We start from the raw sequence: 15,295 nt of genomic DNA on the forward strand, positions 1-15,295 counted from the left end.
TTTTTCTTTTTTTGCCTCTGGGCCCCCCAGATAAACTGTTAAAAAAAAAAAAAAAAAAAAAAAAACTTACCTACAATTCCATCCCAGATCATCTTGAATACAAAGGAGTTTAGGAAAGAGGAGATGGTGATGAGCTCTTCCAGTTTAAATGAGATCTGCTCTTCATAGACTTCTATGTCATCAAGAATTCTAGAGAAGGAAAATAACAGCCAGATATTTCACCTCTGAAACAGGTTTTCCTGAGAGCAAATCTCTTCTGGCACATTTAGCAGGAATTCTTGTTTCCTGCGATTGGAACTCAGACTGGAAGCTAGCACTTTTTACTCATGGATGACAAAGAACTTAACGGTGCAAGCAAGTGCTCTTTTCTTTGGTTTAGAGAGAGAAGAACTTTTGATGTAGATAAGATGCAACAAGAAGTCACACAGCCAGTTAGCAATGCAGATGTGGGTGGAACCCAGACACCCTGGCTCTCAGGGGAGCAGACTTGCTGCTACAGCAGAAAGTCATTCCTTCAAGCATCTTTTGAGCCTGAAAAGAATGTGCCCTGGATTTACAAAAAGCTGATGCACACACACAGAGAAAGGCTCCTTCTTCCCTCACTCATTCCTTGTCATGGGATTTCCAGGATACCGAGGGCTCTGCTACTTGATCAGTCATTTCCTCCACTACCTGCATACCCCTGGCACACCATATGTGCTTGAAAAGTACCAATGCTGTTCTTTCACCTTAGCTATTGATATGTAGATGCAGCACTGCTTCATCTCCCCTTCGCAGAACACAGGACCTCCCTGTTAAAAATCTGTAGACAGAGCCACCTGAAAGTCACCTACGTGATAAGGTGCCGAGAGCAGTCGCAGAACAGCATCAGCATGGCCAGCAGTCTCTTGGATTCCTCCGTGTCATTATTCAGGCATTCCAAGAAAAGCTTCAAGCCCCCCTGGGGTCCCAGCTCACAGATAAAAGCCCACAGCTTGGGTAATAGGTCATCGAGGTAAGTGAGGCCTGGAGGTGGCAAACAAAGGGAAGACAGGCTTTATACAGCCCCATTCCCCTGCACGGAGAAAGAGAGGAGCAAGACTGGTTGTAGATCACCATTCATTTAGCAGAAATGAGGTTTTCCCTTTCAGATCAGGTGCTCGACTTTTGTTAACAGTAGTTCCACAGGGATTAGGAGCCGGAAAGATCCCCCTTAATAAGCAGGTAAGGTTTTGTATGTAGACTGTACCTTTCAGGCAGTCACCTCCCAACTGTTTTTCAGCTGCTAATTAAATCACTTGTGACAGAATCGTTGCTATCCCCATAGAGAAGTAGTAGGTAGGGCAAGGTGGCACCTTTGAGACTAACAGGTTCAGAGAAGCATGAGCCTCCATTGGTAGTAAACTACAATGTCAGAAATGCGATTTCTTCCTCCCTCCTTTGTAGGGAGAGTAATTTGTTCTTAATGTACCAGAAACATTTACCGTTAGCACCACAAGCATTCATGTGACTACACTTCTCAGAAACATTGATCCCAATGCACAGTTCATTTCCTTTCAAGGTTTCCCTATAGAAAATCTAGCTTTACTCTTCAGAAGTGTCAATGTCCGATAAAAAAAAGCAAACAACTTTATCAATCAAATGTCTGATCTGGGATGGAATATGTTTTCCTTCCAGCTAGTCAATAAATTGTCTCCAGGAGTGAAACCATCAGCAAAAGTCACAGGCATTTAATGAGAAGCACCATTTTTTCTCCTGCTTCCCCCCAGCCTCCTCCCCACCTTTATTCCGAAAGGCGCTCTGAATCAAGACCCACCACATTCCCTGCCTGACCTGTGAGGATCTGTAGCCGGATCTGTGTGAGGGTCGCCAGCGTGGTTTGATAGAGGACGCAGATACTGCACACTTTCTGCACCTCGACTGAATCTACCCGCTTGCCTCCAACTGGCTTGAGGATGTTGCGTACTGATGCAGACTTCTGGAAGGCTCGCTTGAACAGATCTGCCGGGAGACAAGGTGGAGAAGACACGTGCAGATGGATCTAAGACAGCAAGTCAATTCCCAGCCTGCCTTACCCTAAAGTCCTGGAACCATTAGGGTTGGGTAACGAGAACAGCCATCAAACTGGACCAACATACAAAACCTGCCTGTTTCAGCAAGCTCCCCATAGCTGGATGTCTTACAAGGATGGCCTCAATTCCAGAAACACAAGCAAAGTTCTCTAGCGGCACAATTCAAGTCATTTCTCTGGAGTTAAAAACCTTCTCAGAATCAGAGCAGCTAAGTCACACTAGACCAGGGGTGGGCAAAATGTGGCCCACCAGGCCATTCTATCCTAAAAAATTTAGAAAATTAATATTCATCTTCCCCTGGCTGCCTGTCATGCGGCCCTCGATGGCTTGCCAAAACTCACTAAGTGGCCCTCCACCCAAAATAACTGCCTGCCCCTGCACTAGACTATTTGGCACTTCTTTATGGTAGGCTTTGAGACGGGAGGATAACAGTGGGACTGTGAACCAGGAATTTCTGGGCTGTAATCCACCCTCCTGCCACGACTTCTTGGGGACCTTAATTTAGTTTTGGGAATCAGTTAACTTAGTTTTATTTTCCTTTCCACCTACAAAAGTAAGATAGCCAGCTCATCCTGGTAAGACACCAAAACCCTGAGATGATGACAGGCTGCCAGTTATGCTCTACTTCAAATACCACAAGAAAAATTAAAGCTACACAACCAGCTTTATAGATTCATAGATGTAGGGTCAGAAGGGACCTTGTAGATCTTCTAGTCTGACCTCCTGCCCTGGGCAGGAGAGAAAACTGGGCTCAAATGACCCCAGCTAGGTAAACGTCAAGCCTCCTCTTAAAGACCCCCAAGGTAGGAGCCAGCACCACTTCCCTTGGAAGCTGGTTCCAGATCCTAGCCGCCCTGACTGAAGCAGTGCCTTCTAATGTCTAGTCTGAATGTACTCACTAACAACCTATGGCCGTTATTCCTTGTTACTCCAGGAGGTGCTCGGGGGAACAAGGTCTCTCCCAATCCCCATTGGTCCCCCCTAGTAAGTTTATAGACAGTCACCAGGTCCCCCCTCAGCCTTCTCTTGCAAAGCCTGAACAGGTTAAGGTCCCATAGCCTCTCCCTGTAGGGTCTGCCCTGCTGTCCCCGGATGACGTGAGTGGCCCTCCTCTGGACCCTCTTGATGCTGGCCACATCCCTCCTAAAGTGCAACGCCCAGAAGTGGACACAGTACTCCAGCTGCGGCCTGACCAGTGTTGCAAAGAGGGGGAGGATCACCTTCTTGGCCCTGCTTGCGATGCATCCGTGGATGCATGACAAGGTACGGTTAGCTCTACTGACGGACACCTCACATTGTCGGACATGTTCATCTTGGAGCCAATAATGACTCCAGGATCTCTTTCTGCCACTGTGCTTTTGAGAAGGGAGTTCCCCAGCCTATAGGTATGCTGCTGGTTCCTACTGCCCAAGTGCAGCACCCTGCACTTGTCAGTATTGAATCCCATCCTATTTATATTTGCCCACCCCTGTAATGTGTCCAGGTCCCACTGTAATCTGTCCCTCCCTTCTAGTGTGCCCACTTCACCCCAAATCTTGGTGTCGTCTGCGAATTTAAACAGGGTGCTTTTCACCCCGTCATCCAAGTTGCTAAGACATTGAACAGTGAGGGCCCAAGGACCAAGCCCTGGAGGACTCCACTGCCCACTTCCCTCCAGGTCGAATATGATCCGTCCACCACCACTCTCTGGGTGCGGCCCCTCAGCCAATTTGCAATCCATCTGTGTAGGCATCAGTGCCACAGTCGCTTAGCTTTTTAATGAGTATGGGGTGGGAGACAGTGTCAAAGGCTTTCCTGAAGTCCAGAAAGACTACGTCCACCACAACACCTGCGTCCAATGATTTTGTGACCTGACTGTAGAAGGCAATCAGGTTGGTCTAACAGGACCCGCTCCTAATGAAACGGTGCTGGCTGCCCTTGAGCATCATCTCTGCTGCTGGCCCATCACAGATGTGCTCCTTGATCATCTTCTCAAAGAACTTCCCCAGGATTGAAGTAAGACTAATGGGCCTATAGCCACCCGTGTCCTCCCACTTCCCTTTTTTAAAGATGGGGACCACGCTGGCCCTCTTCCAGTCATCCGGCACCTTGCCAGAGCACCATGAGTGCTTGTAAAGCCGTGCCAGAGGCCCCGCAATAACCCCTACCAATTCCCTCAACACCCTGGGGTGGAGAGCATCTGAACCTGCTGACTTGAACACGTCCAGCCCCTCCAGAAGTTCCCTAACTCAGTCCTCCCTGACCCTACGCCTGGCGGAGTTTCTCCTGAGTCCGTCCTGAATATTGGTAGGGGAGTCCCAGTCCCTGCACAAGAAAATTGAGGCAAAGAAATTGTTAAAGAGGTCTGCTTTCTCCTCTGGTACAACCACCGGATTGCCAAGCATATTCTGCAGGGGCCCCACATTACCCAGTGCCTTCTTCATGCTCCCTATGTATTTAAAAAAGGACTTTTTGTTAACCTTGATCCTTGCCCTAGTTCTGTATCTGCCTTAGCTTTCCTAATAGCCCCACTACAGACCCAAGCGGTGGAGGTATACTCCTCTTTGGTGAGGAGCCCCCTCCCTTCCACTGGGTGTACGCCTCCTTTTTGGCAATCAGGCATTCCCCAAATGCCTTTGGTAAGCCAGGGGGGCTTTTGGGCACTCTTGCCCCCTTTGCTTCTCATTGGGATTGTCACCCCTTGGGCTCTGAGTATCGTCTCCTTAAGGAATGACCACTCATCTTGGGCACCCAGTTCCCCTACTCTCCAGGACCCCGGTGCCTCTCCCACTAATCTCCTCAACTCATTGAAGCTGGCCCTCTTGAAGTGCCTCCATGACACCAAAGTAAGTGACGGGACTGAAGAGTCTAAGCAGGGTTTCAAACATGGGAAAAGCTGCTGCAGGGAACTGCTCAAAGGGAAGCCAGTCAAACGTCCACCAGCAAGAAAGGAAGCAAGACCCAAACAATGTATGTAGGGGCCTACTGAACTGAACCTACTTTTCATGGGAAGGCTGTTCTGAGGGGAAGCAGGCTGCACTGATGGATGGGCTGTTTCTGGATTTTCCAGCAGCTTCTTGCTGAGAACGTCACTGAAGAGGGTGCGGATCATGTGGACACCCCAGAGGTGCTGCAGTTGCTTAGTCAGCAGAGGCATGGACTCATTTAAGCTGAAAAAGAAGTCAGGAGGAAGAGAGACAGGAATGCAACAATACACTTATCTCAGGTAATGCATGGCATATGAATGTAGTCCCAGGCCTCCTGGCACCCTTACAACACAGCTAGGGAAATGCAAGGTGAGCATGACTACCCTCTATCCTGCGCAACTGGAATGCACTGCAGGCACTGTACTCCTACAGAAAAAATTAAACCTCCGAGCAGAACACATCCTGGGTCCCATTTGCTTACCCATAATCCACAGTTTGGGAGAACCAGCCCAGGACGGGGTGCCAGTGCGTGAGGTTGGACTTCTTTTGAGACACATACTTCTGGCAGTAGGAGAGCATGTGAATGAGTACGCTTACAAAGAAAGCTGTCTCCTCTTCCAGCACCTTGTCATTCAAGGAGCCCAGGTAAACCAGGTTGCCTAAAAAACAAAAACAAAAAAAAAGCAACCGGTAGCTGTGCTTTACCGTGAGCATGGAGCATCCACTGAAGACAGAGGGGGCTGAGATTAGTCCTCTCCATCATCACCATCCCTGCTGCTTGCTAGTACTGGACAGCTTGCTACCAACAGTTTCCACAGTACTTCAGATCAGGCTATTCATGCTCCCTTTCTTGTTAAGTGAAGGCTTTTGATAGCAATGGAAGGAAAGGGTTATTGTGAAGAGCTAGATCCTCTTCCCACTGACTTGGTAGAAGAAATCCTTTTGTCTGCCCCCCTTTCAAATGTGAAGCTCCTCCATATGGCAAAAGCCCCTCTTTTAGTATTTGCCCCCTTTTGGGGATGCTTTCTCTTTTCTACCTTTTCTTCCTTCCTCTCTTTTTCTTTTATCATATCAAATACACCTTATATAAAAATAATAATGTAGTGAAAATAGAGCTTGTAGATGCTTTTACAAATGTACTTTATGTTTAAAAGTAAGTTGTACCATGTAACAATGTTAGCAAGAGCAGGAATCTCTGTATGGAGCAGGTCACTGAATGAATTGACTGTGTAACACAGTAGCTAGTCTGGATAAGTATGTTAACGAGCAGCAATTAACACCTACAAAATCAGAGACCAAGGAGAAAAAAGAATCAACAAAGAACCAGGAATTCCCAGAAACTTCATTGTTAAAGGTGTGGAAGCCCCCGTTTGAACTAATCAATGCTGGAAACAGACCCTTGGGGCTGAAATACCCACAGATCAACCACTTCCAGAGCTCATCACGGCAGTGAATCAATCAAAATTCATCAACGGACTCCTGAGACTGCACGTATGTGCGGATGTGACCCCTGGGGCTGACGGATGCCATCCAGCAGCTACCAAGAGGGATGTCCCTTGAGGTCAACGACCCCTGGATTAGGTAAGCCCAAAAATTGGGGAGTCACCAAAGTCTGCCAGAGAGGGATAAAAAGGTAGCGAAGAATGACCCCCAATGGCCCCCTCTTTGACCTGACCAGCACCCTGCCTGTCCAGCCAGAAAGACCCGTTGGTGACCCCCTTCTGAAGCAACATCACACTGAAAGAAACCTCGACTGGTCATTGACGGTGGACTCCAGCGCTTGGGGATAGGTATACCTTGACACCAGTGCTTAGTTTTCAGAGCTAGCTATTGTTAGTGTGTGTGTGCGTGAATGTGTGTGTGTTTGAGGGGATCAGCACCAAGGCTTATGGCCTGACTTTTGCATCCGTCCAATAAATTAGAATTTTATGATGATCCTGTGAGTTGGTGCTTTGTAGCCAACAACTTCATTTTTAGCTTAAGATCCCTGACTTGTTCTGGTATTTTGAAATGAAACAAAGGCCTGAACAGTTTAGAAGTCTGGAGTGTTCAGCGATATCACACCCACGCAAGGTTCAGATTTTGCACAGGTGACCATTTTGCAGTGGTTCAGTAGAACAGACCAAAATGTGGCATTCTGAAGACTGTCATACAGCTTCTCCAAAAGCCAGCGGCCCCTGTTTCCAGCACGTACATCAACACACCAGGATCATGCTCTGTTTTGGCACAAACTACCTTCCTGAACCTCCTCCAAGAACACATTAAAATCCAGACTCTTTATGAAATCTTGAGCCCTGCAGAAGGACTGACTTCATTCCAAACTTATGGAGACCCTCTCAAAGCAGGGTAAGACTCTGGGAAAGTTCCTCTTCTACACGGAAGGAGCTGAGATTCCAGATCCCCGGCTTACCCAGTAAGCAAAGAGTGTGACTTCCTTCCAGACACACGCATACGTCTCGGCATTGGGCTTCGCGACTTAGATACAAGATGAATTTGCGGAAAAGGCCATGAGATTCTATCACTGCCAGGCGCTGAAAGACAAAATGGCATCGTTCAATCAAGTTACAAGTTAGGCGGATGGGCGTCACGCACAGCAACCATATCTGATGCATCATCAGTAACCTCAATCTACTGCCCTGCTTCATCGGTAACTAATCCCCGCCATAGAACATCTCCTGCCATGACTGGGCACTTTCTAGCCAGTCACCAGGATAACTTTCATTTTGCTCAAGTCTACAGAGTTTTAAAAAACCCTGTTGTTCCCTGAAATGCTCCTGCAGCAGACACCACACTGCATTACCGGGGAGTATGTTACCTACTGCCCAGCTAAGATCTCTTCCTATGCGTGATTAGTGTCTCTTGTGGTTTACTTGCCCTCCTGTCACAAAGTTACCAGGGAAATGAAAGGCAAAATAAAAAGCCAAAACCGAAAAGCCACAAGAAGTCTGGAGTCTCATACCTAAGAAGCACTCTCCTCAAAACTTACCTAATGCTGGCCATGTTAAGCATTGTACTAAGCCTAAAAAACTGAACTTCCACAGCAGTCTCCCATCTCACCAGTTCCCCCAGAACAGGCTCCGCACAGTATCTTATTTGGTAGGTGGTATGCATAGGTTCTAAGTACACAACCCTATAGAGAGGATCAGACAATTCTGCAAGGGCAGAACAAACACAGCTCTGTTGTATTCAGTATTTTTATCATGGCAGCAGCTACAGCTCTCAGCCGAGATCGGGGTCCCCTTGCGACACAGGCCTTGTCCCAAGAATCTAAATAACCAGAGAGAATAATGCTCCTTTTTTTCCTACCCATTATACAGATGGGGAATGGAGGCACTGACAAGTTAAGGGCCTTGCCTAAGGTCACACAGGGAGCCTGCAGCAGTCGTGGATAGAACCCGTATCTCCCAAGTCCCAGCCCACAACCTTAATTCCACAAGCTCCAGTCCTGTTTCAGAGCTCCTTGGGCAACACCAATCCCAGAGCTGCAAAATCCTACTGAGATTGTTGGCAAGCCTTTTGTGCATAGGAGAATACTACAGAGGCATGATGGATGCAGAGGAGGACATAAAGAAGGTGGGAAGGATTAGAGGCTTCCATTTTAAAGAGATAATATTAGCAGGAAAAAAGCTTATTGTTCAGTTTTAAGTAACAAGCAATGGAGAGCACAGAATTTTAATTACACAGAGCAGCCAAGGACTAGCTACAGCCTATGTTACACTCTCAATGGGCTTGGGATCCTGTGAGAAAATAGCCCACTTACCTCAGGGGTTAGAGTAGCAAGATGAGTCATTATAGCAGGCACTGACATGATGTGAATCAGGAAAGATCTCAGCAGATTGTCAGAAAATTGAGCAGCAATCACAGGGCTGGAGAGAGAAAAATACTTGAGAGGCCAGGAGGCTGGTATCTCCCGTGCAGAGCACAACCATTCCACTAAAGCAGGCTTGTCCAACACACGGCCTGTCGGCCGCCATGCAGCCCACCAAGGCATTTTCTGAGGCCCATGGTGCTGTGACGGGAAACAAAAGTAAACACTGTTTACTTTTGTTCCCACCCCTTGTCCCTCCCCCAGCCCCTCAACAGCTTCCTAATGGCTGCTGAAGGGCTGGGGAAGGGACAAGGTTCCCACACGCACCGCATCAGCTTCACGTTGCCAACGTGGTGCGTGTGGGAAGAGGAGTAGCCATGTGCTGCTTGGGACAGGATGAGGCCAGCTGGAGCGGCAGGGGCTCAGCTGCACTTTCCCCCTACCTGTGCTGGTCAGTCCCGAGCGGCGCACAGTTCCGCCGCCACTTCTGCTGGCTGGTGCCGACCTGGCCGGACTCCTCCCGTCCTCAGCAGCATGTGGAAAGCCAGCTTCAGCTCCGTGCTGCTCCAGATGGGACAGACCCACCCGGGTCGGCACCAGCCGGCAGAAGTGGTGGTGGAGCCCTGTGCCACTCGGGACTGACCAGCGCAGGTAGGGGGAAAGTGCAGCTGAGCCCCTGCTGCTCCGGCTGGGCTCATCCTGAGGTTCATTTAATGTTTGTAAAATACTTGGAGAGCCTCACAGATGCACTGCACAGAAATACAAAATATATTTTGACTTATTTGGTTGGCACCTTGGGCTGAGATTTTCAAAGCTGAGTCAAAAGGCCAACTTCCATTAAAATGAATGGGATTTAGAGGGCTCCAAATCTTTTATGACAACTTTGTAACATGCCTATCTACCCCTTTTCGCAAATCTCAGCCATAGTTTGGAACTCCACCAAAGAACATAAGAGCTTCTGAACATAAGAGCATAAAAAGTGCCATGCTTGGTCAGCCTTATGGTCCATCTAGCTCAATATCCTGTCCCAAACAGTGGCAGAGGTGGATGCTATAGAGGGAGAGTTTTGAACGGGTTAGACCCATTTCATTGTCACTTCCTGCAACTTCATTGGTGTCAAAGGTCATGTGACATCACTTCCTGATGTGATACCACTTCCTGTGAGGTCTTTGAATATGGCTCACTGGCCCACTGGGTGATAAAAAGTTCGTGATCCGGCCCCACATTCAAACAGGTTGGACAACCCTGCACTAACGGGTTTCACAAGGGGCAACTGATCTATTCTCATTAAAGAGACGAGGTTTAAAAGAAACAACTTATTCTGCTTACAGGACAATTTAGTAACAGCCATCGTGACCCCAGCGAATCAACAAAAGCCAGACACAGGGCACAGAGAAAGTCTTACTCATCAATAACGTTGCTTTTACACAATACCTCCAGATCTCCAAAGAGCATTGTGGGTATTTACTGAATTATGACATAACTTGGAAGCCAGTAAGTAGTGTCCATTTTACTAGGCAGAGATCAAGTGACCCAAGCAAGGCGGTGCCGCAAAGCACTGGGAGGTCATGGACTGGAAGCTGCACCATTCAGGCTAGGCTGAATGTCAGAAATGCAGAAGTCAGTCTGTCCTAAAGCCCCACTATCAACATTGACTTGGGAAAGACTTTAGGGTCACTCCTTGGGATTCAAGACAAGTTTTGGAGACCCAAGATGGGATTCTGGGCTTGCTTTGCTTTGAGATAGGCTGAGACTTGGCTCGTTTTGGGGACAGAATTGGCATCTATCAATTGTGTTGGGAGTGCAGTGGTGACTGCCTGTACCCACATTTGTGTAAGGAGAGGCATACCTACAATTCATTTGGGCAATGAAAACTATACTGGAGAGGAGTGACCCATCCCACCCCTGTCCACTTCACACAGATACAGCACTCAGAGCTGATGCACTGCACTGTAAGACTGACCAGAACTAAAATTATAAAGGCTCTTAAGTTAAGAGTACAGAGTGGGAAAAAAAAATAGAGCCTTGTGCCTGAAGCAGCTTTCTGTGCCTATATGGTGCACCCAAAGACAAAGGAAAAGTGAGAAACCAACAGACTGAGATGACTTCAGTTGTACAGACATGCAACTTTGGTCCCACACCATCCCCAGCTGCTTTTGTTGCCTTACCGCAATGCAAGAGAAAAGATTGCAGTTAAAGAGCCTTTGGACAGGGATGGTCTGGATCTTGCCAAGCCATTTGTTAGCAAAATCTGAAAAGAAAATAGTAACACTTGTTAGAGAAAGAACGCAAGCGCATTCTTGAAGGACACAGTCATTTTCAAGAGATGCCAAATGGAATCAGAGAGGGGGTATTGCTCAATACCAAGTCACAGGGCTGGATCAACAGGCTTTCTAGTAAAGGGACCAGCAGAACAGAGAAACCCCATTCAAAGAGGTTGCAACATTTGCATGCTGCCTGCCCTGTCTCACAATGAAGTATGCATCATATGGAATTTAAACACTGCTGAGCGACACAAGGAGAGGGTGAATTTTTTTGTGTTGCTGACTGTAAGTACCAAGTCCCTGCCACGCTGTGCCTAAGCCAAGCATGGGACAATACACCTGAAGAATCAAAGAACTTAAAGGCAGAAAGTAGCACAGGAACTGGCAAAGCAGGTAAATCTCAGACAAACCTGCAGCACAGAGTAGAATCCCTTTTGATTGAGGTGTCCCATGATATTTGCACAGATGTGGTTCATAGCAGGGCGCAGGGTTTCTCCTGTGAAGACAAAATGGTACTCTTTGTAATTAATGTTACAACTGAACTGTTCTGTTTGTGTACCTGCATGTGCGAATTAGAACAAGTTTTCATTGACCTCGTCATTCCTCCACTCATTGCAATGCTGTACAGTATGCCAGTGTTAACAGCTTCTTAGAATGTTTTAGATGGTGAAATGGACCCCTAATAACGTGCTTTAGATTTTTCAATAGCTTTATGTCAGCCTCTCAAAGACTTATTTGCAGATAACCTTTGCAGGTGTACTATGCAGCAAGTACTTTCAACCAAATTCCAGAGTGGTCAAAGTCAACACAGCTTTACATCAAAGAAGCTTTTGATCCACACAATGGAGCAATTAGAAGAGAGATGTAACCACTGACTGCACTATTATGATGAGGGGAAATCTCAGACCACAGCATGGATTTTTATTGTGTGTTTTCAGGTACCATGAGCACACAACAGATAATGGATCGCTGCAGGGAACAAAATGAAAAACAATCTTTCTTTCTACAGTCAAACAAGCTGGGAGACTTTAAAACAAAGAGAAAGCAGCATGGTTTGAGTACAGGGTATTGAAAACAGCCATACAAACCTTTTCCCCTAAGTATTTTCCATGTAGAGGTGTCTGTGAAGGTGACCAGCATTGTGAGGTGCAAATTGACCAATTTGGAGTCTTGTAAGATGTCCGGCTGGAACAATAAAAATCCCAGCAGTAAAAGACAAATTTCCAACACCAAGCCACAGAACCACTAGGCACCTATAGCTGAAAGGAAGGAAAGATCTTACCTTCAACTGCTTGAGAAACTCGCAGCAAAACCACAGAATGTCTTTGATCTGTTTGATCCACAAGAGCGTAAGATCCTTAGAAAGTGCTAGGGACACATACCACACCTACAGGCAAGGAAGGCAGGATTAGTTATGGGTGGCAAATTCTTCTGTGTCATTGTTTAACCAAAATAAAACCAGGAAACTGCACATTAAAACTACTTCCACCGTCCACACTGATCCCAGCACTGGACCAGAGTTACTCCCTTCTCTTTAACCCAATTTGTGCCTTATAAGATGTTCCACGGGCACAAATTCCTTTCTGACCCTCACAGGTCTGTCTTGCTAGCTTTGTCCGAGTGTCAGTCAGCATGGTGTTAAATGATGAAATGTTTAACCCAGATGTTTCCCACCCTCTTATTTTTTAAACAGCAATCATCTTTAAGGAAAAAAAATTCACTCAAAACCCCACCCTACCCAATTCAACCTGCTGACCTTGGGTTCATTCTCAACATCCATGCTATTAAGGATACAGCGGCACAACTTTTCAATCCTCTGTAAAGAGAGAAAAAGAGAGAGAGAGAGAGAGAGAGAGAGAGAAATAAGAGCTTATTCCCACAATGACACTTGAGAATTATCTGGCACAAATACAGCCCAAACCCCCCTGAGTGCAGCAGCCAGTTTCTGCCAATCTTCATTGCTGATTTCTTAAGGACTTGCTTGTACCATTGTAGGTGTGCCAGAGCCTCTGCCACTCTAGGTGTGCCAATATAGCTGTATTGGCAGACACCTCAGCGGGGGTGTAGTGTGTATTGACAGTAGGAGTTTTCTCCCACATGGCTAAGCCTACCGTACCTAAGGCAAGCTACACTGACAAAAGCACTCTTCTGTCAGTGCAACTGCATCTGCAGCAAGCCATAGTTCTGCTGGGAGACAAGAGAGGGTGAATCTTTCCCCTAGCCAGCAACACTGTGCTAAGAAAAATCTTCATTGGATACATGGGATAACTTAGATCACAGGTTTGGATTAAAACACATACCTCACACACGCAAACTACACGATGAGGCTTGCAGTCACGCAAGTCAACAAGGGGATTTGAAGTAGCATATTTTACTTGCATACATAGCGGATAACGACAGAACTTGCTTCACTGCATGACACAGCACCTTCCCTATTTTTTGCTTGTTGATAACTGCCATGTAGATAATGAAGTGCATAAACCCTTTAAATCCATATAAACTCTGGACACCACAGTTCACTCTGCAATTTAACTGTAGCCTGGTTAACTGCATACTAATTATGCAATTGGACAAAAGTGAGCAGAAGACTTGAAGTTCAAAGCTTCTAAAGCAGCCCTGACTGAAGGGCCGAGGTCGTGCCCATTTCTGTACGGAGACAGCAGGTTAGGAGCTTTAATGAGATGTGAATACTTTAGCACAGCCTGTTCAGGTAGTTAATGGGCACTGTTTACAGTGAGTTCAGGCAAGTGCACACTCAGGATACACACATAACCCCTCTTAAGTGCTGTGCACTTAAATAGAAAAGAGCAGAGATTGCTTGGGGAAAAAGGAACCAAGAGCCAGCAACAAGAGTCGATCAGATCGCTCTTGGCCTTTTATATCCAGAGGGCTTTTTCCTAATGAGCCTTCACCGTTCCCCCGGGAGGCATGTACTTCCCCTGTTCTCATTTTACAAACAGAATAACATCAGCTGAGGCAGTTTTTTTGGTTTGAATTGGTATCTTTTACCAGACCCACTTGGCAGCGGGTCAACATCAACCCACCTCCAACAGGGCCTAATAAAAGATATCAGCTGGAACCAAAAGCCTGTCCATCATACAGCCCAATAGGGCCGACCCCAAAAGAAAACTCCCAGACATCAGCTGAAATATTAAAGGTGCAGGCGGCTCAGGGGCTTACTCAGCTCTTACCCCTAACCCACGTCCCAGGCAGGCACCAAAACACCTCATCCCGCAGCCCCGCAGCAGGCAGGATTTCTCATCTGTGAGTCCTGCCCTGCAAGACCCGAAACCTCCTCACTCCACGAAGCCACGAGGCACCAGAGATCGTCCCGTGGGAGCGCGACGGCTCGTCCACGCCGGCCTGGGCCCGCTAGCCGGCTCCACATTTCGCAGGGATGAACCCAGGGCAGAGCAACCGTCTCACCTCTTTGTCCTCTTGAAGCGTGAACACAAACAGCAACTTCCGGGCAGTCCTGAAGACGGACAGCGCGCTTCGTTTGCTCGCCCCGGGCTCGCTGGCCACAAAGAAGTCATCCACTTCTCTCCTGGGGACAGGGGGGAGGAACCAAACAGCGGGTGAAACCCCCCGGCGAGGCGGCGCGTGCCCGGGGGCGCGGCGGGGGGAGGCTTTTCACACCTGATCTCCCTTTGCAGCCGGCAGCGGCACAGGAACCGCCGGGTCAGGGCCTGGATCTGCACGGCGGCCCGCTCCCGCTCCTTCAGCCCCCGGCGCTCCTCCCGGGCCTGCCGCGCCTTGTCCAGGAACTGCGCTCGGGACGACTGGCTCGCGCTGAACATGGTCGCGGCCCGCCGGGGGGTGGGGGGACGCGCGGGGAGCTCGGGGGCCCCTGAGGGAGACCCTTCCCCGTGGGGCGGCGCCCCGCACTCAGCGCTCCGCCGGCCGCACGGCCCCGCGCGCAAGTTCCGCCCCCCGCCTACCCACCCCGCGCGGGGAAGGGTTTCGAGGGCAGACCCGGAAGTGACACAGGGAGAGGGGCGGAAGTGGCCCCGCCCCGGCTGCTTCCGGCCTGGCTGTAGCGCTGCATCGGGGCTGTTCATGGTGAGCGCGGGGCGACCTCGGGGGGTGTTGGTACGGCAACGGGCCCCCCGGTAACGGGGGGCGGAGTGTGGGACATGAGGGAGAAGGGGAGATGTGGGACACGGGAGAAAGGGGGGGTGTTACTACGGCAACGGGACCCTCTGGTAACGGGGGGGCAGGGTGGGGGACGTGAGGGAGAAAGGGAGGGGGGGTCCTAGTTCTCTA

The 15,295-nt window shown here is 48.4% G+C and overlaps 2 protein-coding genes across 3 annotated transcripts in view; one reads left to right on the forward strand and one right to left on the reverse strand.

Moving 5' to 3' along the window:
• The window catches only part of UBE3B (ubiquitin protein ligase E3B), a 29,192-nt gene extending 14,339 nt beyond the window's left edge, over positions 1-14,853 (reverse strand). The window contains exons 1-14 of the mRNA XM_019507178.1: positions 14,669-14,853; positions 14,456-14,576; positions 12,786-12,845; positions 12,312-12,416; positions 12,118-12,214; positions 11,440-11,525; positions 10,934-11,016; positions 8,718-8,823; positions 7,368-7,488; positions 5,439-5,616; positions 5,031-5,200; positions 1,813-1,980; positions 834-1,005; positions 71-189 (exon numbers count right to left, since the gene is read on the reverse strand). Coding sequence (XP_019362723.1) covers positions 71-189; positions 834-1,005; positions 1,813-1,980; positions 5,031-5,200; positions 5,439-5,616; positions 7,368-7,488; positions 8,718-8,823; positions 10,934-11,016; positions 11,440-11,525; positions 12,118-12,214; positions 12,312-12,416; positions 12,786-12,845; positions 14,456-14,576; positions 14,669-14,829 — 1,747 coding nt within the window. The 5' untranslated portion in view covers positions 14,830-14,853. The remainder of the gene's footprint in view (positions 1-70; positions 190-833; positions 1,006-1,812; positions 1,981-5,030; positions 5,201-5,438; positions 5,617-7,367; positions 7,489-8,717; positions 8,824-10,933; positions 11,017-11,439; positions 11,526-12,117; positions 12,215-12,311; positions 12,417-12,785; positions 12,846-14,455; positions 14,577-14,668) is intronic.
• Positions 14,854-15,009: 156 nt separating this feature from the next.
• The window catches only part of KCTD10 (potassium channel tetramerization domain containing 10), a 17,531-nt gene continuing 17,245 nt past the window's right edge, over positions 15,010-15,295 (forward strand). For both annotated transcript variants that reach the window (XM_019507179.1, XM_019507180.1), the window contains exon 1: positions 15,010-15,091. In XM_019507179.1, the coding sequence (XP_019362724.1) occupies positions 15,089-15,091 (3 nt within the window). In that variant the 5' untranslated portion in view covers positions 15,010-15,088. The remainder of the gene's footprint in view (positions 15,092-15,295) is intronic.

The sequence above is a fragment of the Gavialis gangeticus genome, unplaced genomic scaffold (genome assembly GCF_001723915.1).
Source record: "Gavialis gangeticus isolate Ggan-Ray unplaced genomic scaffold, GavGan_comp1, whole genome shotgun sequence".
Classification (NCBI taxonomy): domain Eukaryota; kingdom Metazoa; phylum Chordata; order Crocodylia; family Gavialidae; genus Gavialis; species Gavialis gangeticus.